The sequence below is a fragment of the Mobula hypostoma genome, chromosome 3 (assembly GCF_963921235.1).
Source record: "Mobula hypostoma chromosome 3, sMobHyp1.1, whole genome shotgun sequence".
NCBI classification, from domain to species: Eukaryota; Metazoa; Chordata; class Chondrichthyes; order Myliobatiformes; family Myliobatidae; genus Mobula; species Mobula hypostoma.
This window is the reverse complement of record NC_086099.1, coordinates 11,425,378-11,450,250: the sequence shown is the minus strand read 5'-3', so window position 1 is coordinate 11,450,250 and position 24,873 is coordinate 11,425,378. Positions and strand designations below refer to the sequence as shown.

The 24,873-nt window shown below is 40.9% G+C and overlaps 1 protein-coding gene across 9 annotated transcripts in view; it reads left to right on the top strand.

Annotated features, from left to right (window-relative positions):
- The window catches only part of LOC134343853 (transcription factor 4-like), a 685,533-nt gene that overhangs the window by 158,803 nt on the left and 501,857 nt on the right, over nt 1-24,873 (top strand). For all 9 annotated transcript variants that reach the window (XM_063042647.1, XM_063042643.1, XM_063042646.1 and 6 more), the window contains 2 exons: nt 3,393-3,454; nt 19,992-20,091. In XM_063042647.1, coding sequence (XP_062898717.1) covers nt 3,393-3,454; nt 19,992-20,091 — 162 coding nt within the window. The remainder of the gene's footprint in view (nt 1-3,392; nt 3,455-19,991; nt 20,092-24,873) is intronic.

The following is a 24,873-nucleotide window of genomic DNA, read 5'->3' as shown; positions in this document are numbered from 1 at the left end:
AAGAATTTCTTTAGCCAAAGGGCACCGAATCTGTGGAATTCAATGTTTCCGATAGTGGGAGAGTCTAGGACCAAAGGGTACAGCCTCAGAACAGAGGGACCTCCATTTAGAACAGAAATGAGGAAGAATTTCTTTAGCTAGAGGGTGGTGAATATGTGGAAGTTATTGCCACAGATAGCTATGGAGGCCAAGTCATTGGGTATATTTAAAACAGAGGTTGATAGGTTTTTGATTAGTAGGGATATCAAAGGTTATGAGGGAAAAAGGCAGGGGAATAGGGTTGAGAGGGATAATAAATCAGCTGTGATGGAATGGCAGAGCAATCTTGATGGGCCTAGGGGTCTAATTCTGCTCCTGTGCTGTACGTCTAATATCACTGACACGTGGCGTGAAATTTGTTGTTTTGTGACAGCAGTACAGTGCAATACATGAAATACACTATAAATTATAGTACAAAGTGTATATCTATAAAATTAAATAGGTTGTGCAAAAAGAAAGCAAAAATAGTGAGATAGTGCTCATGGGTTCATTGTCCGTTCAGAAATCTGATGGTGGATGGGAAGAAGTTGAATGTGTGTCTTCAGGCTCCTGTACCTCCTCTACTTGCTTGCAGGAAGTATGGCAACATCTCTACTTACTGCAAGAAAGAACAAACTTTCATGATGAAACACTTTGCATGTTATCAGCCTTTCCTCAGTGCTTCACAGTGGATTTGTTGTTACCCTGGTTTACAATACTTTCACAGCCAGAACCATAAAAAGAAATGACAAACTGGTGGAAAGAGTTAGGAATCTCAAAAGGCATCAGAACTACTAGGTACTCCAAGTTCAAAGAAAGTTTCTAATCAAAGTATATATACCATAAACAGCCTTGAGATGGGGTGGGGGGGGGGGCGACATGGTCGCATAGTGGTTAGCACAACGCTTTACAGTACAGGCGACCCAGGTTCAAATTCCCCCGCTGCCTGTAAGGAGTTTGTGTGTTCTCCCTGTGACTGCGTGGGATTCTTCTGGGTGCCCCAGTTTTCTCCCACAGTCCAAAGATGTACCAGTTGGTAAGCTAATTGGTCATGGTAAATTGTCCTGTGATTAGGTCATGGTTAAATTGTGGGGGATTGCTGGGTGGCATAGCTCAATAGGCTGGAAGAGTCTACGCCGTGTTGTATCTTGATAAATAAATAAACAAATAGAAATTTACTTGCAGACGCTTACAGGAAAATAAAGAAATACTGTACAATAGAATCCATGAAAAGCCCCACATAGACTGACAGATATCCAATGCAGAAAATCATGCTAATAATAAAAAAAAGTAGATAAATATTGCTGAGAACATGAGCTGGAGAGTCTACGGGCGTGGAGTTAGTTCAGTGCTGAGGCGGGTGAAGGCAAACTCCCAGCAGATGAAGTAGTATTATTGTTGGAGAGAAGAAAATTGTTTTTGGAAAGCTATCATTTGATTGTTTTGTGAGAAGTAATCCTTTGATTGTAAAGTTCTGTGACAATCCTTCAGGGTTGAGGATGACTTTTATAGATGGAGGATAGAGTTTATTTATTGTACCCTCGTCTTTCATCCTTAGCTGACTGAATGATTGCTGTGATTGTAGAATAAGTAGATTTTTCATGTTTCGATTCCTTCATCGGATTAGTTTGGTTCTATAGTGCCAGACCATGTCACTGGTCTGAATCCAATCAATTATCCATTATATGAATCTATTACAAAATACTTAACTGTATTGTTTCTTGATTCTCTATTTCTTGTTACTTTGATATTTGTTCTCCTCATCCATATCTTTCTTCTCGTGGTAAATTTGAGGACTGGCCTTTAATAGACTCTTTGATAGGCACTGGGATATTAGAAAGTTAGAGGGCTATGTACATGGACAGGGTTAGATTGAGCTCGGAGTAGTTTAAAAGGTTGGCACAGTGTTGTGGGCGGAAAGGGCCTGTACTGTGCTGTAATGTTCTGTGTTCACTATTGATACATCCAAAATCTCCTCACAAATTTCCCCTCGCCATTAAAAATGGAGGGCTATGTAAGAGAGAAGAGATAGACTGATCTTTTAGTAGGTCATAAGGTTGGTACAACAATAAGGACTAAAGGGCCTGTACTGTGCTGTAGTATTCTATGTTCGATGAACAAATTGGACCATCATAATCTAAGAATTGAATTTACTTACCGTAGAGCAGTATAAACATGGCATAGAAGACTGTTTGGCCGCTGGTGTCAACTGAAAGTTATTTAGCCTATTTCAATTTTTCCATTTCGAGCTCTGTAGATTTAGAAGTTACAATAGTCAACTACAACAAAATTACCTGAGGAAATGAGGGGACATTTTTAGACCATAAGCCACAGGAGCGGAATTAGGCCATTTGGCCTATCAAGGCTACTCAACCATTCCACCATGCTTGACTTATTTGCTGCTTAACCCCATTCTTGTGCCTTCTCACCATAACCTTTGTTACCCTGACTAATCAAGAACTTATAAACCTCCACTTTAAATATACTCAGTGACTTGGTCTCGACAGCTGTCTCTGCAATTAATTCCAGATTCACCGTCCTCTGGCTAAAGAAATTCCTTCTCATCTCCGATCTAAAGGGACGGACTGTTCTATTCTGAGGCTTGCCCTTTGGTCCTAGACTCTTTCACTATTAGAAACATCCAGTTTATGTCTATGCTATCTAGACTTTTCCTTATTCTTCTAACCTCCATCGAGTACAGATCCATCAAATGCTCTTCTTACATTAACTGTTACCCTGCCTATTCCCTTCAGCCTGCATCTAAACCACAGCCCTCCATACTCCCCCATCAAAATTTTCTCAAATGCTGAAATCGATCCCGCATCCACTGCTCCTGTTGGTAACTCATTCCATCTTCTCACCACCCTCTTGAGTGAAGAAGATCTCCCTTAAATATTTCACCTTTCACCCTTAATGTATGACCTCTAGTTTTAATCTTCCCCCAACCTCCGTGGAAAAATGCTCCTTGCATTTACTCTGTCTATGCCCCTGATAATTTTGTATACGTCTATCAAAGTTCCCTCATTCTTACACTCCAGGGACAGAAGTTAACTTCATAGTTAACATTGTCATAATATTGATATTTATTGCTTATTTATTTATTTACAATTTTTTCTTCTGTATTTGCACAATTTGTTATCTTTTGCACCTTAGTTGCTCATCTGTCCTGTTGGGCATGGTCTTTTGTTTATTCTACTGTGTTTCTTAGATCCTATTGTGTGTATGCCTGCTAGAAAATGAATCTCAGGTTTGTATATGGTGACATATATGTACTTTGATAATACTGTAAATTTACTTGTACTTTTGTATTTTGTACTATATTCACCTTTGCCTAAGGAGCTAATGTGGATATTTCTTCTTTATCTTGCATTTAGATCTGGAAGACAGGTCAAGCTCTGGATCTTGGGGAGCCAGTGGTCATCCCAGTCCTTCCAGGGTAAGACAACACATTTTATTAATAATATTACTTATTATTAGTGGAGCGGACTCAATAGGCCAAATAGCCTAATTCTGCTCTTAAGTCGTATTCAAGAACCTTATCAATTTGCTTAGTATTTGTTGATATTCATAAGTTAATTTGGTTCAGGAGGTTTTTTGTTATATAAAAGTCAAACTTCAAAACAGTTGGAGATATTGCAAATATTTTTATTATATTTCCACAAATTTAGTTTTTAGTCATAATGTTATGCAGGAAGGAAACAGAGGTTTTGGTCCAATTTGTCAAAGCTGAGCAAGAAATAGTCCCACTTGCCTGTGTTTGGCCCATGTATCTGTTTCTGTAGCTTCCTTTGGCAAAATGCTTCGTATATTCTCAGTTCATATATCCCGTCTGGCTTCCTCTCACCATAATTGTATGTCCTATAGTTTTAGACACCCCTGTACTGGGGGAAAAAGCTATGCCCCCCCCCACCTATCTGTGCTTCTCACGAATTTCATATACCTCGTTGCTGTTATTTGGGAGCAGATTCATGGATTCGGTAAGTGGAATAGAAGAAATGACTGGGAGTAAGCACATTAACTATTTATCTAGATACAAACAGTGAAACACTTGTAAGCAAGTATGTAAGTCAAGCAAGTATTTACCTAAACCCCTAACTTACAAAACTATGACGCTGATCATTTGGTACGTTAACCTTTCACGTTCCAATTCATCATGGGAAAGCACATTGCTAATCTAAGCCCTCTTTCCCTGGTTACGTCCTCATAAATCTTTCCTGCACCCCATTCAGCTTAATTTCCAGTTTAGTTTAGCGTATCACAGTTGCAGATAATAACCAGTAAACCTGTAGGATACATTAATTTGTTTCCTTTCACACAAAACAGTACAATTGCATGTGACATTAATTAATGCCCTTGAATGTTAACAATGTGTATGATCTTGCAACTGAGAATGCTTTCTTCAATCTGGGATCAGAAATAAAAATTTTGCTAGGTATTTTGACGGTAACTAGACATTTCCCCCAGAACTGCAGTCATCATAGAACATAGAACATAGAATAGTACAGCACAATACAGGCCCTTCGGCCCACAATGTTGTGCCGACCCTCAAACCCTGCCTCCCATATAAGCCCCCACCTTAGATTCCTCCATATACCTGTTTAGTAGTCTCTTAAACTTCACTAGTGTATCTGCCTCCACCACTGACTCAGGCAGTGCATTCCATGCACCAACCACTCTGAATAAAAAACCTTCGTCTAATATCCCCCTTGAACTTCCCACCCCTTACCTTAAAGCCATGTCCTCTTGTATTGAGCAGTGGTGCCCTGGGGAAGAGGTGCTGACTATCCACTCTATCTAATCCTCTTATTATCATGTACCTCTATCATGTGTCCTCTCATCCTCCTTCTCTCCAAAGAACAAAGTCCTAGCTCCCTTAATCTCTGATCATAATGCATACTTTCTAAACTAGGCAGCATCCTGGTAAATCTCCTTTGTACCCTTTCCAATGCTTCCACATTCTTCCAATAGTGAGGCGACCAGAACTGGACACAATACTCCAAGTGTGGCCTAACCAGAGTTTTATAGAGCTGCATCATTACATCATGACTCTTAAACTCTATCCCTCGGCTTATGAAAGCTAACACCCCATAAGCTTTCTTAACTACCCTATCCACCTGTGAGGCAACTTTCAGGGATCTGTGGACATGTACCCCGAGATCCCTCTGCTCCTCCACACTACCAAGTATCATCTTTTTGATGTACCACAGCAACACATATTTCCATAGCTTTGAGATTTTCTAAATACTTCAGTGTAATTGGAGAAAAAATTGCAAGTTTTCCTATTATTATTGTTTATTTTATTACTGTTTTTGTATTTACACAGTTTCTCTTTATTTGCCTATTGCTTCTTTGTGTGTAGTGTTTATTGATTCTATTTCTTTGTTCTACTGCAAATGCCTGCAAGAAAATGAATCTCAGGGTACTGTATAGTGACAAATATGGTCGGTATGGTAGCTGAATGATTAGCACAGTGCTTTGCAATACCAACGCTGAAGGTTCAGTTCCTGCAGCTGTCTTAAGTAGTTTGTACGTTCTCTCTGTCACTGTGTGGGTTTCCTCCGGGTGCTTCAGTTTCCTCCCACACACCTTCTAGTTGGTGGGTTAATTGGTCATTGTAATTTGTCCTGTGATTAGCCTAGGGTAAAAATTAGGGGATTGGCCCTATTCTGCGCTGTATGTCAATAAATGAATACCTTGATAATAAGTTTACTTTGACAATCCCTTCCCTTGCTTCCCGTAACATCCACCACACATGTGAATTTATCCACTTTTATGCAATTTAAGACCTCTAACACCTACTCCTTCGTAATATTTTGAGAATAAATTTACTTTGAATTTTCTTTTTCCACCCTGATTTCTCCCCCTCCCCACATCCACACTCTGTTTTCACAATTGTACATGCTATGCAGCTGAGCCAAAAACAAGATCTGCTTAAATAAATCATTTAAGGGATTCTTAAAGGTGGAATTCCTCTAGCTAACATTCCATTTGCCTTCTGGGTAACCTGTTGCACCTGCAAACCAACATTTCGTGATTTGTGTACAATCACTCCCAAGGAATGGATAGATTTTTTAGATTAGATTATGAGGACACGCAGTCCTCTTTTATTGTCATTTAGTAATGCATGCATTAAGAAATGATACAATGTTCCTCCAGAATGATATCACAGAAACACAAGACAAACCAAGACTGAAAAACTAACAAAAACCACATAATTATAACATATAGTTACAACAGTGCAAAGCAATACCATAATTTGATAAAGAACAGACCATGGGCACGGTTAAAAAAAGTCTCAAAGTCTCTCGAAAGTCCCATCGTTTCACGCAGACGGTAGAAGGAAGAAAAACTCTCCCTGCCATGAGCTTCCAGCATCGCAAACTTGCCGATGCAGCACCCTGGAAGCACCCAGCCACAACCGACTCTTGAGTTCGTCCGAAAACTTTGAGCCTCCAACCAGCCCTCCGACACTGAGCACTGAGCACCATCTCTGCCGAGCGCTTCGACCCCGGCCCCGGCAGCAGGCAATAGGCAAAGCCGAGGGTTTGGGGCCTTCCCCTCCGGAGATTCTCGATCGCACAGTAGCAGAGGCAGCGAAGCGGGCATTTCAGAAGTTTCTCCCGATGTTCCTCTGTGCTTCTCACGTCTGTCTCCAATAAATCAGGACTGTGCACGGTACCTGCTTACAAATACGATATCATTTCGCAGCGGCTGCGCGCGCTGCCTCGTGCCGCCATCTTCTCCTCTCTCCTCTGATGGTTGCATTATGGCCGTTAATGAAGGATGAAGGAAGTGGGTGATGAATAGGAGCTAGTATTGGAGGAACATTGTTCTTGGTGTATTTGTAGAGTTAATGAGAACTGGGGAACATTAAGACCTTTAACAGGTAAATGAAACTTCAAGGATTTTGGGGACTTGAAGTTAGCAAGCATGGGCTGTGGGATGTTGGTACCTTACAACATGCTGTTGTGCAGAGAGGCTTGGGAGTGATTGTGCACAAATGGCATAAGGTTGGTTTGCAGATGCAATAGATCATCAAGAAGGCAAATGGAATGTTGGCCTTCATTGCTAGAGGGATTGAAGTTAAGAGCAGGAAGGTACTCGTGGGGTATTATTGAGTTCTAATTAGTAAGCTTAGTTAATGAAAGGTTCAGCAGTTCGGCCATCTTTTCAAGTGTTTCATTAAATGTGATCAAACCTTTCAAAGTCAAAGTAAATATAATATCAAAGTAAGTATATATCACCATATGCTACGCTGAGTTTCATTTTATGAATTTATGAAAAACTGTAAAAAAAATTCTGACAAACAACCAACGTGCAAAAGAAGAGAAATCATACAAATTCTAATAAAGTAAAACCTTTTAGCTCTATCCCCCATTAAAGCAGCAAATTCCAAAATCCCACTGCCTTCCAGATGGGAAAACTCAACCTGATTTTCTTTCTTCCCACTATTTTGGTGTAATCTGCAAATTCTGGCAAGATATCTTCTAATCCTGCTTCCAGACGATTCAGCGGACATAAGGGACTCCAGAAATTAATGTTTTTGGACAGCACTGGTTGCTTCAAGCAGTCTTGCAAAAAAAGTCCTTAAAATCTGACTTCCTGTTTTCTGATCAATTTTTAATTGTGTTTTACATCCACCCACCAGACTTCTTTGTTTCTTGTCAATGAGCCAGTTTCACAAGTACTGCATTATTTTCAAGCTAAAAGTTTCCAGCCTCTCAGAAAGATTTCTTTGTAGCACTTTGTAGAATGCATTTTAGGAGCGTTTATTCAAGTGGCACAGGAGCTAGCAGTGAGCGTGATATTTTACACTGCCATTGTTCCTGACTGGGCTTCAATTCCCACTGCTGTCTCTAAGGAGTTTGCATGTCCTCCTAAATGATTGGGTGGTTTTTCTGTGGGTGCTTTGACTTTCTTCACATTCTAAAGTGCAAAGTTCAAAAGTTCAATGCAAATTTTATTAGCAAAGTACATAAATGTCACTATATACAGCCTCGAGATTAATTTCCTGCGGGCATACTCAGCAAACCTGTAGAGTAATAACTATACCATGATCATTGAAAGATCATTTAGAATGCAACAAACTGTGCAAATGCAAATAAAAATGAATAGCAATAAATAACAATGACATAATATAATGAGATGAAGAGTCCCCATTGGTTATGGGAACATCTCAATGGATGGGCATGTGAGTTTAGTTACTCCTTTTTGTTCAGGAGCCTGATGGGTTGTGGGGTAGTAACTGTTCTTCAATCGGGTGGTACAGGTTAGGGTTAGTAAGTTGTGGACGTGCTAGGTTGGTGCCTGAAGCGTGGTGGTACTTAGGGGCTGCCCTCATCATATCGTCAGACTGTGTTGGTTGATGATAGAAAATCACATATTTCACTTTATGTTTCAATATGTATGTGTGGCAAGTAAAACTTATCTTTAAATCTTTCAACATTTATAAATTGGGAAAATTTTTGATGGATCTAACTGTTAACTTCCACTCTTATGCTATCTTATTGAAAGTGTTTTGGCATTCTCTGTTCTTATTTCAGATCTCCAACATCTACCATATCTTGCTTAAGACCATAGATATAGGAGAAAATTAGGGCATTGGACCTATTGAGTCCGGTTTACCATACAATCATGGCTGATTTATTATCTCTCTCAACCCCATTCTCCTGCCTTCTTCCCATAACCTTTGATGCCCTTACTAATCAAGAACCTATCACACTTCACTGTAAATATACCAAAGACTTGGTCTCCATAGTCACCTGTGGCAATTAAATCCACAGATTCACCACTCTCTGGCTAAAGAAATTCATGTTCATCTCTGTCGTGAAGGAATGTCCTTGTATTCTGAGGCTGTGCCATTTGATCCTAGAGTCTCCCACTATTGGGATCATACCCTCCACATCCATTCAATCTAGGACTTCCAGTAACCGACCAGTATTCTCATTCTCATTGAAACCGATCAGTAGTTGATCGGTTTCAGTGAGATCACCCCTCATTCTTCTAAACTCCAGCAAGTACAGGCCCAGAGCCATCAAACTCTGATTAATAAATTTGAGTTTATTAATCAGAGCATTGAGTATAGGAGTTGGGATGTAATGTTGAAATTGTATAAGGCTTTGGTAAGGCCAAATTTGGAGTATTGTGTACAGTTCTGGTCACCGAATTATGGGAAATATGTCAATAAAATTGAGAGAGTACAGAGGAGGTTTGCTAAAATGTTGCCTGGGTTTCATCTCCTAAGTTACAGAGAAAGGTTGAACAAGTTAGGTCTTTATTCTTTGGAGTGTAGAAGGTTGAGGGGGGACTTGATAGAGGTGTTTAAAATTATGAGGAGGATTGATAGAGTTGACGTGGATAGGCTTTTTCCATTGAGAATGGGGGAAATTCAAACAAGAGGACATGATTTGAGAGTTAAAGGGCAAAAGTTTAGGGGTAACATGAGGGAGAACTTCTTTACTTGGAGAGTGGTAGCTGTGTGTAACAAGCTTCCAGCAGAAGTGGTTGAGGCAGATTTGATGTTGTCATTAAAAATTAAATTGGATAGCTATACGGACAGGAAAGGAATGGAGGGTTATGGGCCGAGTGCAGGTCGGTGGGATGAGGTGAGAGTAAGAGTTCGGCACGGACTAGAAGGGCCGAGATGGCCTGTTTCCCTGCTGTAATTGTTAAATGGTTAAACTCTGCTTATACATTAACCCTTACATTCCTGGGATCATTCTTGTGAACCTTGTCTGGATCTTCTCCAATGCCAGCACATTCTACCTTAGATATGAGGCCCAAAATTGTTCACAATACAATAAATGTGGTCTGACCAATATCTTATAAAGCTTCAGCTTTACTTTATGGTTTTATATTCTAGTCCTCTCAGAAAGCATGCTAACATTAATGTTGCAAACAGTCTGGCTCATTCCAACGCTGTTGCTGGTGAGGCAAGGCTTTGTTGGCTTAGGAACAGTCTGGGTGCCTGGTCTTCCCAGCGTTTAGTTTAATAGATCTTTTGCCCGTTCAGTACTAAACATGGGATAAATATCCTGACAACTTAAGGTTAATGGAGGAGTTCAGAGACATGGTGTCCAGGTAGTGTTGGAAACGTGGTGTTTCAGATCATTTTTAAAAAATGTAACGTTTAGGAGAAAATCAGAATTAGGTTTATTATTACTGACATATGTCATGACATTTGTTGTTTTGCACAGAAGTGCAGTGCAACACTTATCATTACTTTAAATTATAATAAGAATTCTATAATTATAATAGCGAGGTCATGTTCATTGACCATGCAGAATCTGCTGGCAGGAGAAGAATCTGTTCATAAAATCTGAGAAATGCATCTTCAAGCTCCTGTACCTCCTTCCTTTATGGTTGTAATAAGAAGAGATTGTGTCCTGGATGGTGAGGGTCCTTAATGGTGGAGGCCACCTTCTTGAAGCATTGCCCTTTGAAGATGTCCTCCTTGGTAGGGAGGCTAGTGCCCATGAAGGAGCTGGCTAAGTTTGCAACCCTCTGCAACTTTTTCAGTGGTTGCATTGGAGCCTCCATTCCAAATTGAGTTGCAACCAGTCAGAGTGCTCTCCATGGTTCATCTGTGGAAATCTGCTGGAATCTTTACTGACAAACTAAATTTCTTCACATTCTGAATGAAATACAGTTGCAATTACCTGGTTTCCTGCATTAATTACTCATAAATTGTGGTCTGATCTTTACCTAAGTCACAATAATAGACAAATGCAATCTGCCTAAACTAATAACACACAAACAATTGTACTTTTCATGTCTTTATTCAACACATTGTTTAATCATTCACAGACCAGGTTGGAAAAAGTACGTGAACCCTGGCATTTAATAACTGGTAGAACTTTCTTTAGCAGCAATATCCTCCACCAAACATTTTTTGTATATGCAGATCAGACTTGCTGAATGGCAAAGATGAACTTTAGACCTTTCCTCCATACGAAACAGTTTATCAATATTTCTGGGATACCTTGCGTGAACAGCCCTCTTCAGGTCATACCACAACATCTCAATTGGGTTAAAGTCTGGACTCTGCCTTGGCCATTCCAAAACACCAATTTTCTTCTCTTTAAACTATTTTGTTGTTGATTTACCCTTGTTGCATTATTTAACTTCTATTAAACTCTAAGTGACAGACCACTATCCTGACATTTTCCTGTAAAATGTCCTGATACAATTTTGAATTCATTGATCCCTCAACGATTTCAAGTTGTCCATGTCCTGAGGCAGCAAAGCAGCCCCAAACTATGATGCTCCTTCCACCATGCTTCACAATTGGGATGAGGTTTTGGTGTTGGTGTGCAGTGCCCTTTTTCCTCCGAACTTTTTTCTGCCAAAAAGTTCAACTTTTGTCTCATCTGAGACATTGTCCCAGAAGCATTGTAGAATATCCCGGTGGTCTTTTGCAACTTTGAGACGTGCAGCAATTTTTTTTAGAGCAGTGATTTCCTCTGTGAAGTCCTTCCATGAACACCATTCTTCTTCAGTGTTTTTCTTATAGGGCACATGTGAACAGAGACTTCAGCAAGTTCCAGAGATTTCTGCGGGTCTTTTGCTGTAACCCTTGGGTTCTCTTTCACCTCTTTCAACGATCATTGATTGGAACAGCGGACTCCAAAAGGCTTTTGTATAAGGCATTACCCCAAAGGTTTACATATTGAACCTAGACTTTGATGGTTTAAACGGTGTACTCTGCATTGATGAGAAGAAGTATAACTGTTGGTGCATTATTAGTTTAGGCAGATTGTGTTTGTCTATCAGACCTCATATAATTAATGCATAAAATCAGTTACTTACAAAGGATTCACAGACTTTTTTTTGCGACTGTATGGCCGCTGGCATGCCTATGCAATTACGAAGGGAAATGAAAGAGAGCAAGGTTAGATTTTTCCAGATTTTACCAGTAACACGAGGGGTACCAAAGGAAGAGCTGGAGTTGAGGATATGACAACTCATTTTCTGATTGCATTTGGATAGACAAGAACTAAAACCAGTCCATGCAACTGCGCAGTGGTGGAAATGAAGGATATGCATGAACAGCAATGTCAAAACTGGGACTATAAGCCCAAACTGACAGATTACTGTTGAAGTGAGTGTTTTCACTGAGTTTCCCAAGCAATAATGATAGCTTGATTTACTTATTATTTCCAGGCATATGCCTCATATGTAGTTTTCATTTTTGATACCTCTTGAGAAATTCAGTTTTGCCAAGCACAATTTTTTGAAATAGTGTGGGTTATTTATTTATTTGTTTTTGCATTATTAAGGTACTGTCTGGAATAGATGTGGGTTATTTATTTATTTATTAGTTTTTGCATTATGAAGGTACTGTCTGGAATAAGCCCTTCCGGCCTTTTTGAGCTGCACCACCCAGCTACCCCCTATTCAATCCTAGCTTAGACGTGAAAATTTACTATGACAAGTTAACCTACCAACCTGCACATGTTTGGACTGTAAGAGGAAACTGGGGCACCTGGAGGAAACCTACATGTTTATGGGGAGAAGGTGCTCACTCCTTACAGACAGCCCCGGGAATTGAACCCAGGTCGCTGGTACTGAAATGTGTTGTGCTAACCATTACGCTACCGTTTCACCCCCAAAATGTCTACCAAATCATCTCAGTCTTAATTTTTTTTAAATGTTTAAACTCCAAAGCTGCTACACAATTATTTTTCCAAGACAGCTACATCCTCCCCCCACCCCCGCAATTGTCTGAGACATTAAGCCAAATTCTGCACATATTGGAGATCAGAAATAAAAATAAAGAGTATTGGAAATGCTCCCAACATGTTTGCCAGCATCTCTGGTGAGTGGAAATACAAATAAACTTCTTGGACAGTGACTTTTCCCAATTCTGTGATTATTTGACCATAAGACATAAGAACAGAATAAGACCATTCAGCCCATTGAGTCTGTTCCACCATTCATTCATATCTAATTTGTTTTCCTTCTTAACCCAACTCTCCTGCCTTCTCCCCGTATCTTTTGACACCCTTACAAATCTAGAACCCTACAACGTCCACTTTAAGTATACCTGATGACTTGGCCTCCACAACCATCTGTTGCGGTGAATTCTACTGATTTATCACCCTCTGGCTAAAGAAATTGCTCTTCATCTCTGTTCTAAATGGATGTGTATTCTGAGGCTGTGCCCTCTGGTCCTAGACTCTCCCACTATAGGAAGCATCCTCTCCATGTCCCGACTGCCTAGGCCTTTCAAAGTGGTAATTTGTATAACAAAGCTTTGAAGGCATTCTATAAATTCCTACAGTGAATTTTTATTAAGAGACTGGAAACCCATGGGATTAATTAAAGAGGTGCTGGATGATGAAGTTCACCAAAGGTCTCTTTGTGTCCATTACTCCTTTTGCAATAAGTGTAGGCTTTGTAAAAGGAGGTGGCTTTACAAAGTTTGAAGACAATTCAGTATTTGCCAGAGTAATTCACGATCAGGTAAATATACATTTCAGAGTGACATGGAGAGCACCGTAAAAATGGCAGGTGGAATTAAAGCAGAGAATTGTGTCGTGATGCCCTCTGCAAGCAGAAAATGGAAAGACAGTATAGGTGACACAATTTTGAAAAACTTAGATGATCAGAGTGGATTTCGGTATCTATTTAACAAACTTCTTAAAGTTGCCAAGGCAAGTTGGTAAAGTGGTTAAGATGCATTTAGAATTCTAGATTTAATACTGAATAGACTATAAAAACATGGAAGAACATTACAAATAATTGACTGGGTCTTGGCATATTGAGAGTTCTTTGCATACTTTGGGTTAAAAAATAAATGTCTTAAAAAACATATTCTTTTGCCATTTTATTACTGAGGAGGATGAAGAGAGGTTGGAGACATTCAGATCTGAGTTGGTTAAGTGATTGTCTAATAGGTGTTTTCAATATTTTTTAGTTAAAGTCTGCCACGAGCCTTGTGGCCCATCAGGCTGGTGCTTATACCGGTTTCAGTGGCGTGAAGCGACTGAGAGTACGAGACTCCCCCCCGCCCCCCCCCCGATATAGTCTATTGCGAGGTTAAGCCCCAGCATTTTTGCCGGTACCCATTCTCAGCTGGGTAGACTGGAGCATTGTGTGGTTAAGTACCTTGCTCAAGGACACACACGCTGCCTCAGCCGAGGCTCAAACCCACGACCTTCAGATCGCTAGTCCAACGCCCTAACCACTTGGCCACACACCACACATGTGTTTTCAATACCTTGACAGGTTTTCAGAATCAGTTTTAATATTACTGGCCTATGTCATGAAATTTGTTTTTATACATCAGCAGTATGTTGCAATACATAATAAAAACTGTAAACTACGGTACGAAGTATATATCAAAAGTTAAATAAGTGGTACATAAAGAGAAAATAATAAGGAGTCAGGTGATGTTCATGCGTTCAATGTCCATTCAGAAATCGGACAACAGAGGGGAAGGAACTATTCCTGAACCATTGAGTGTGCATGTTCAGGCTCCTGTAACTCCTCCCCGATGTTAGCAATGAGAAGAGAGCATGTTCTGGGTGATGGGGTCCTTAATGATAGATGTCGCCTTTTTGAGGTATTGCTCCTGAAAATGCTGTGGATACTGAGAGGCTAGTGCCCATGATGGAGTTGACTGAGTTCACAACTTTCTGCTGCTTATTTTGATCCTGTGCAATGGCCCCTCCATTCCACACAGTGATACAGTCAGGTAGAATGCTCTCTACGGTACATCTGTAGAAATTTGCGAGCAAATCTTCTCAAACTCCTATTGAAATACGGCCACTGTTGTGCCTTCTTTGTAACTGCATAGATATGTCGGGACCAGGATAGATCCTCAGGGATGGTGACACCCAGGAACTTGAAAGTAGATGGTGAAAGACATTTGTCCCTTTCAGTTAGGTCAATAACAAGAGGTGACGGAATTAAAATCATTTGGAAACGTTCCCAAAGGATGATGAGATTTTTTACATTTGGTCACTTGCCACCATCTGGGATGCTCCACTTGTAAACAAATAACGCTGTAAGCCATTGCCATGAATTCTTTAAAAGGAAAGTTAAGTACTTAAAGATGAGAAATGTACAGGCTATGAGCAAAAAACAGTGAGGCTGAACACAGAATATGTTCTGAATGACACATGACAGAATGGTGTGAACAAATAAAGGAATTGTTGTGTATGTAGGTACACATCCCCAAAAGCTAATTCACAGGTATAAAAAGTAAAGTACTAACATAAAACACAGAACATTACAGAACAGTACAGGCCCTTCAGCCCACAATCTTGTGCTGACCTTTTAACCTGTTTGATCATAATTAGATATTATTGTGGATTTCTCCCCACTCTAACAATTCATCATCTGGTTGTTAACATGTGTTCCCAGTCTGGGGTCCACAGACCACTCGGTTAAAGGTAGAGATCCATGGCATGAGAAAAGGTTAGGAACCCCTGATTTAGTATACATGGATCATTTCAGCCTAGTACAGACTATTTGGCACATAACATTGTGCCCACCTTTTGGCCTACTTTTAACCTTTTAATCCTTCCCTCCTACCCTGCCCTCTGTTTTTCTATCATCCATGTGCCTATCTTAGGATTTTTTTCAACGTTCGCAATGTATCTGCCTCTTATCACCACCCCTGTGAATGTGTTCCGTACACCAGCACTCTTTGTGTAAGCAAAAAACCTACCTTAGACATCCTCCCTAGTACTTTCCTCCAATCACCTTAAAACCGTGTCCCTTTGCATTAGCCATTTAACATGAAACATTTATCCCAAGAGTGATGCCGTACAAAAATAATTAAATAGTCCCATGGTTGTATGAAGCTTTAGATTGTATCTGAGGAACTGCGTCCAGGGTGGTGTGTCCCAGTTATTGAATCTTTGAAATGTTCGCCCAGCCCCAGAAGGTATGCAGTGCAAATTCATCAACATGATACAGGGGCTAAATCTTAGGCTAAAATTACTTTTCCATTCATCTTACCTGATAGTTTTGTTAATTAAAAAAAAATTCATTTCTGAATTTAAGATGGCTATAACTGTGCAATTTTTTCCTTTTTTTGGGAGGAAGGTGTGGTATGGGTCGTGGTGTGCTTGAGTACATTGGGGATAGAGAACAAGCCAGACCATATGACATACAGTCGGAGCAGAATTATGCCAATCAGCCCATTAAGTTGCTCTGCCATTCCATCATAGCTAATTTATTATACCTCTCAACCTCATTTTCCAGTCTCCTCCCCATAATCGCTGATGCCCTGACTAATCAAGAACTTCAAGGTCAATAGTCAGTATTTTGCCGAACTAGCCAGTAATCCTGGCGCTGGAACACCAGTGGTTTACCGGTGGGAGCTTGAGTGAAGCTCTGAACTCAGTGGTACATTGTGTCTGAAGGATGGGTTTGTGGAGTGTGTCTTCAGTTAACACTGGGGTAGGGGCCTGAGGAACAGAGTTATCACAAGATCAGTTATCACTTATCACTGAGGCACAGATCTGGTGGGCATGGGTCTATCTCTATGTAGCACTAGCGGTATTGTTCTCCACGCAGATAGACCTGTCAATTTCATGATCAATAGAACTGGAAATTTTCACCCAGCACTCCCCCTGTGTCCTGTTTTCTAGTGACATTGATAGCTATTTTTTTCAAAAGCTTTGCTTTGACCCCTTATTTAACCCCCAGAGGAAATAAGCTGCCAGTAGTGTTTTGTGTCACTTTGGTTTTTAACTTTCCTTTCACCCTCTACTCTCTACTTCTCTCAGAGATCTCTGTGAGAGAGTTAAAAAAAATTAGAATAGTGTAGCATAGGAGCAGACCCATTGAACTAATTAAATTTGTGATTAAATGGCCATCAAAACTAATCATGTCTGCCTACACAACGCCCATACTCTTTCATTTTCCTCACACTTACGTGCCTATCTAAATGTCTCACTCATTTAAGGAGTCCTTTGTCTTGTTCTTTCATGCTCGCCATTTATTGCAATTTGCATTTGCACAGTGTGCTTACAGTTTACTGATCCCGTTTACAGTTACTGCTCCATAGATTTGCTAAGTATGCCTGCAGAAGAAGAATCTCAGGGTTGTATGTGGTAAGCAAGACACACAAAATGCTGGAGGAACTCAGCAGGCCAGGCAGCATCTATGAAAAAGAGTAAACAGTCGATGTTTCGGGCCAAGACCCTTCATCAGGCCTGCAGAGTTCCTCCAGCATTTTGTGTGTGTTTGGGTTTCCAGCATCTGCAGATTTTCTCTTGTTTGTGTTGTATGTGGTGACATGTATGTACTCTGATAATAAATTTTACTTTGAACTCTTAGAAGTCTGCCTCTACCACCGCCCCAGGCGCCCACCACTCTCTGTGTGAAAAAACATGCCGTTACCCCCTCTCACCTTAAATGCATACCTTCTAGTATCAGACCTTGGTAAAAAGATACTGTCTACTTTATCTCTGCTTCTCACAATGTTATAAACCTCTATTGGATCTCCCCTCAGCCTCTGACGCTCCAGAGAAAACAACCCAAGTTTGCCCAACTTCTCCTTATAGCACATATCCTCTAATCCAGGCATGAATCTTCGTAAAAGACCCTAATAAGCACTGGCCTCCCCAGCATCGAGGATTCAAAAAGGCGAAACCTCAGACAAGGCAGCATCAATGAGTAGGGACCCCCATCACCCGTTTGCTACCATCAGGGAGGAGGTACAGGAGCCTGAATAAACACACTCAATGTTTTAGGAACAGCTTTTTCCCCAGTGCCATCAGGTTCCTGCACGAATAATGAACCCATCTGCACTACCTCAGTATTTTTCTTTTATTCCTCTCCTTTTGCAATACATATTTAATTTCAAGGACCAGCGAGAGTTCAGCGGATGCCGCTAATCTAATTCAATTTTTTTAAAGTATATTTCTGATTGTAATTTATTGTTTTTATTATTAGGTGTAGCACTTACTGCTGCTGCAAAACAACAAATTTCACGACTTGCGCCAGTGATTCCGATTCTGAAGTGCCTTTCTCTCTTGCCTGTCATATCTTTGGTGTGTTTATCATTCCAGACTCTGAGATGAACTGTTCTTGTTCCCTGAAGTGTTGAATTTCCCCTTTTCCCCTTTAGCGTCAAGTTTTTCAGCTTCAGCATTGTGAGCTGGTGACATTTCTACAGATGTGTTTGCCTGACAGCATCCGGCGCTAGTGAGTCCCTTGTCTTGCAGGAATGATGATTGACCTTGGAATTTCTGAACTAAGGAAGGGAAATCTGGCCTGAGTTCCCCTTCCTGATTGTTACTTGATGACCCCGCTGGGATATGCATTGGCCATGGACAGGATTGTATTAATCTGCGAAGCCTGATGTTGCTAAATCATAAAGGCCTCTATCGTGACTTATTAACGATGAGGACATGTTTAAAGTTAAGGAGCACATGTGGAACCACATCTCAGCAGAAAGTCTATAGATTTTTATCTCAGGATGGGGAGAAAAATTGGCAGAGAAAGATTGCTGATTAAGTAATCTGTGCATATATACAGTTGTTTCAAAATTGCAAATTACAACTTCTACATCTGGATGCAAACTGTTTGCTCTGCTCCAGATGGTCCGCACAGATCAACAAACGGAAAGCATCATTACTGATCTGGCAGCTCCTTTGTTGCTTTCCCTCCTATTTCTCTTGGAGAGGCACCAAATGCTCTCCCATTCAGGTGTTTTAACACCCTACGAGCATGCTAACATTAAGTATAAAGTTCTCTTGATGCCAAGTATAAAAAGCTAAATAAGAACTCAAGAAGTTGAAGCAGGAGTCAGCCATCTGGCCCGTTGAGCCTGCTCCACCATTCAGAAAGGGCATGGCTGATCTGGACTGTCCTGGGTCGAGCATGTAAGTGCGATTACGAAGGAAACACTGCAGCACCTCAGCTTATTTAGAAGTTTGCGAAGATTCGGTGTGACATCTAAATCTTTCACAAACTTCTACAGATGTGTGGTGAACAGTATGTCGAGCAGCTGCATCAGAGCCTGGTATGGAAACACCAATGTCCTTGAATGGAAAATCCTACTAAAAGTAATGGATACAGCCTGGTCCATCATGGCTAAAGCCCCCACCAGCATTGAGCATATCTACACAAAGTATTATCCATCATCAGGGGCCCAAACCACCTAGGTCATGCTCTCACTGCTGTCATCAGGAAGATGGTACAGGAGCCTCAGGACTCACACCACTAGGTTCAGGAATAGTTATTACCCCTCAACCATCAGTCTCTTGAACCAGGGGGGATAACTTCACTTGCCCCATTACTAAACTGATCCTATAACCTTTGGACTCACTTTCACAGACTCATTATCTCACATTCTCAATATTTATTGATTTATTATTATTATTGTTATTTATTTTTCTCTTTCTGTATTTGCTTAATTTATTTTCTTTTGCACCCTGCTTGTCTGCCTGTTCGTGTGGTTTTTCACTGATTATTGGTTATTGGATTTATTGAGTATGCCTGCAAGAAAATGAATCTCAGGTTTGTATATGGTGACAGATATACTTTGATAATTAATTTACTTTGAACTTTGATCATGGACTCAACTTCACCTACCTGCCTTTTTCCCAGTAAATCTGAATTCTCTGTTATGCAAAATAGTTTCCAGTAGTGGGAGAATCTAAGTCCATAGGGCACAGCTTCAACATAGAAGGACACCTCTTTAGAACAGAGATGAGGAGGAATTTCTTTAGCCAGAGGGTGGTGAATCTGTGGAATTCATTGCCACAGCTATCTGCAGATGACAAGTCATTGGGTATATTTAACACAGAGTTTGATGGGTTCTTGATTAGTAAGGGCATCAAAGATTATGGGGAGAAGGCAGGAGAATGGGGCTGAGAGGGATAATAAGTCAGCCAGGATGTAATGGTGGAGGAGACTCGATGGGCCGAATGGCCTAATTCTAATTTTTTAAAAAATCTAATGCTTTTATGATGCCAACTCATTGTGATGTGTATTACTCTGTCTTGTAGAACTACGCGGATGGAGTACACTATGAACAAGTGACCAACAGGGAGCTTGGATCGCATGACAACCTTTCTACGTCCTCGTTCATGAACTCTCGACTCGTAGGTATGTCCTGAAGCGGTGTGCCCATGTTCATGGAAGAGTCGTAACTTTGCTATTGTGAAGAGTGCTTCTCAGCTATTTGTCCAGTTACTTACATCCCGTCTTTACAGTCTGAGATTACAGGCGGTATTCAGATGAATATTAGAAATGTAGTGTTTTGGAAGTTGAACCAGAACCTAAAAGACAAAGAATAGAAGCTGTGAATAATATAAAACACTACAGACGAGTACAGGCCCCCCATGATGTGCCGAACTTTTAATCTACTCTTAAGATTCATCCTCCCAGCCCACCATTTTCCCATCATCCAAGTGCCTATTTAAAAGTTTCTTAAATGTCCCTAGTGTATCTGACTCTACCACCACCACTGGCAGGATGTTGCATGCACCCAACACTCTCTGTGTAAAAAAAACAAAACAAAGACTACCTGTGACATTCCCTCTATACTTTCTTTCAGTCACCTTAAAATTATGCCCCTTGGGTTAGCCATTTCCACCTTGGGAAAAAGTCTTTGGCTGTCCATTTGATCGATGCCTCTTATCATCTTGTACACTTGTACCAAATCACCCCTCATCCTCCTTTGTTTGAGAGAGAACAGCCCTACCTTTCTCAATCAATTCAGGTGAAGTACATAGGATAGTGATGAATAAAGATTTTAAGATATTCCTCATCGGTATCCTTACCTGGTTCTTTTGGTGTTGGCGATATACTTTCCTTCACCATCTTCACTTTCATCCCATTTGAGAACTATCCCACTGTCCTTCCCCCGCCCCCCCCAACCACAACAGCTCAATCAGAGTGGTTGTACCTTGTGATACCTACAAGCTGTCGATCTGCGATTCTTTTCTCTTGATTAGATGTTGATATTGTAGGGAAGATGAAGTATTAGTAATGTGTTTGCTCCTTTATACAGTTTGAGATTGTATGACTGCTGAGTTGTGGTGCCATTAATGTTTAAATAGATGTGCAGATTACGATTTGCATTTCACCAAAATGTGAGGCTTTTCAACTGCTCTCACACTCAAAAACAAATACAGTATGATACTGTTTTCCTGGTTTTGCTTTGGGTATAATGCATAGTATGTTGAAATTTGTGAGTACAATTTCAGTGTCTGCAGATAATATGTATGCTTCCATTTGCTAATGTTCTTGTGTTATGCTGGAAGAGCATGAAGTGTGATAGCATTTTAATTTTAAATCTACATATGCACAAAATGACCAAAAATATTATAAGTGTGCAGTAACGTGTAAAATGTAACTAATTAGTGGTGCACTTGTGGAGTAGTCTCTTTGACCCTCCCTCCACCATCAGGCAGGAGGGACCATAGCATTCGGCCAAGGAAGGTTCAGATGGGAAATAGTTTCTTCTCCCAGGCCGTGAGAGTACTGAACTCCCTGCCACCAGCTTCCATCATGAATGAGGTGTCATTATCATTCTACTATTTACTTTTTAGCCTGTGTCATAAATGCACCTTATTATGTGTTAATTTATTTGTTGTATTATCACTTCATGAGTTGTATGTGCGTGTGAGTTATACGTACTGCCTAGTGCACCTTGGTCCAGAGGAACGTTGTTTTGGTTGGAGGTATATATGTGGATGGTTGAATGACAATAAACTTCAGCTTGAAGTGCTGCAACAGAATTTGCTGAATTCAGACACAGATTGTAATAAATCTGGAACTCCGTTGTCTGATAAGTTTCAGATTTATTCCATTTACTATCTTAATTTCTGTCATGACCTGTAAGTCTTCTTTGACGGTTTGACTTCTCAGTGCTCACATGTGCCAGGTCTGTCAGCTCTGGTGGGTATAATATATGCGTGAGCATTGGCAATGAAGATCAGTGTGGGGAACATGGCCAACCCCAGTCTCATCCTTGCCTATATTGCTTGATGACAATCAGGGTTGGGAATCAGCTCTCGAGAGCTGAAGCTAATTGCAGCAGCTATCTCATCAGATCATGTGACTGTGCAAACTGTATAATACTGAGAAGCCAATATTATTCTCTTTTGTACGCTGTTCACTGGGTTGGTTGTCTGTTGTATCGTTGCCAGAGGCGGCTGTGGAGGCGAAGTCATTGTGTGTGTTTAAGCCAGTGGTTGATGGATTCTTAGTTAGTCAGAGCATGAAGGGATACAGGGAGAAAGCAGGAGAATGTGGCTGGGGGGGTGTGCAAATGGATCAGCCATGATGCAATGGCGAAGCAGACTCGATGGACCTAATGCTCCTATATCTTATGGTATCCAATGACGATAGGAGACCTATGCAGGAGTGTTTTTAAAGTGAAAAAACCAATGCCTTGGGGCAGTTCCACTCTCTCACCTTTGGAAGTATGAGTCTAGTGGTACGACTAGTCATTATAAACTGGGGTCTTCCTTGGTTGCAGTGGATGACCATGAGCTCTTCTGTGTCTCGTCATGCCCTTCGCTCTCCACGGAGCATTTGCAGGACCAGCTTCCTGGCCATTGCATTTCACTGTTGATCTCATTTGCCCTGTTTGCTGGAGCTGACTTCGCAAGCTAGGACAGACATACCCCTGCCTCACCAGGGTATGAGGCTTACTGACTTTTACCTGATTTAGCCCCCCCCCCCCCCAAAGCGGTATACTGTGGTGTGGAGTACTTAGAGCCACAGGTGAGAGGTGAGTGTCTGGTGGGGCCGAAAGGTTGTGTCCATTTCCATTCTGGGGCAGCTCATTCACAAGCCCCTTCACCAGAGGTGCTACCACTCCCTGGATGCCCCAAACACCCTCCTGCTCGCTGGTCAGACATGCTAACTCACTGCAGCAGAGCTGCCTTCACAAAGTACTTATTCGTGGGGTAACCTCACAAACTGCTGGAGGAACTCTGCAGATTAGGCAGCATCAAATGGAAAGGCATGAAGAGTTGACGTCTTGGGCCAAAACGCTACATTAGGACATTGACTGGTTGCAGCATGTCTGGAGTCCTGATGAAGAGTTTTGGCTTGAAATGTTGACTGTTATTCCTTTTCCATTGATGCTCCCTGACCTGCTGAGTTCCTCCAGCAATGTGTGCATATTGCTCTAGGTTCCCAGTATCCGCAACATCTCTGTGTTTATTATTCGGGTAAGTATAGCATTCGTTGAACCTCTGGCAGAGGTTCCCAACCTTTTTGTGCCACGGACCAATACCATTGACCAAGAGGTCCATGGAACCTCTTGGTTGGGAACCCTTGCAAGTCTGTTGGATCCTGATGGTTTTGCAATCCAAAGGTTCTTCAGAAGTTACAAATGACACATAAAACTTGTTACTTATGATCGTTTTCTTAAAATGTTACAAAAGCAAAGAAGGAGGACAGGAAAGAGAAATAAAAAAATAGCCGTGATCTTCTCCTATCAGACAATGGAGAACATTAACCAATGGAGTAGCCAGATATAAGTAATATGATGCCCCTCACTGAGGGAGTCTAGAACAAGGGGGTACATCCTCAGACTATAAGCCTGTCCCTTTTGAACTTTGATGAAGAGGAATTTCTTTAACCAAAATGTTGTGAATCTGTGGAATCCATTGCCACAGACGGCTGTCAAGGCCAAGTCATTGGTGTTGTGTATTTGTAACTTAATTAAATAGTGCATTTATCATGACTCGACGCTTCATGCTCTGAACGTGTCTTCACATCACATGTTGTCTGTCCCAGACTGATGACATCATCACCGTACCTGGCAAGTGTCAAACTGCATTAACTGACCTTGCCTTTTCAATACGTGACATCCCTCCTTTCCTGAGAAATGAATTTCATTGTTTTAGAACGTATTCATCTCACAGATTTAACCCTTTCAACTCAACACATATTCTCTGTTATGCATGACTATGACCAACATTTTTTTGGTTATAACTGAATGATAATTCTGGAACTGATAACTTCATTTTCAACTTACAACAGTTTTTATTGTTTCAAAGCCCCAACTTAAAGCTCTACTTCTATATAAAATCGTTAAACTTCAGAGGTTGTTTTCTAGCCCTTTTGAGGTCTCTCTATCGGTTTCTCGTTGCTTTCAATGTCTGGTAATGGTTTTTGCCTATTGTAAACCTGAGCTTGTCCGTAACTGGCCATCATATTGCCCTCCTGTCCCTGTACCTCATTGTGAAATCCTTGAATTTCCTCCTGTTTTCCAAAAGTCTCTCTTGTGTTGAACTTTTTTCCATGTGGTGTTCCTTGCATACTGTACCCCAGTTGGAGATTCAGCTGTCACTTGATTTCCTGTTTTCCTCACCCCCTGTGTGATGTTATGTTGAAAGGTGTGGTGAATTTGTCCACTTTTTCTTTCTGGATAAGCATGGTGTCCTGAACTCTTGCAGTAGACTCTTGTGCTCCTCTGTGATTGTCTGCATACAGCTTGTACTTTCCTTTTCGTTCTGCATCCCGATCTCATATTTCCATTTCTGCTGTGTGTACCTCTTTGATGTCTGGTAACTTCCCCCTCATTTTGCAGTTGTAGAGAAGTTTGGCAGGACTTCTCCCTGCAGTGGCATGTTCCACACATCTGTACACAATCGCATATTTTCTCAGTTCAAGTTTCCAGTCAAGTCCTTCTGCTTGAGTAGTCCTGATCCTTTTCATCAGTGATGCATTTTGGTGCTCCACTTCACCACTTGCGTCAGCCCACCTTAGCGCTGTTCTCAGGTGTTTGATTCCATTACTCTCACAATATTCCTTGAATAGCTCAGATCTGAATTGAGGTCCATATCTGGTTTGATAGATATGGGCAGTCCATGTCTACTGAAAATGTTCTCCGTATTTCTCCATTTTCATCAATTAATGATAACC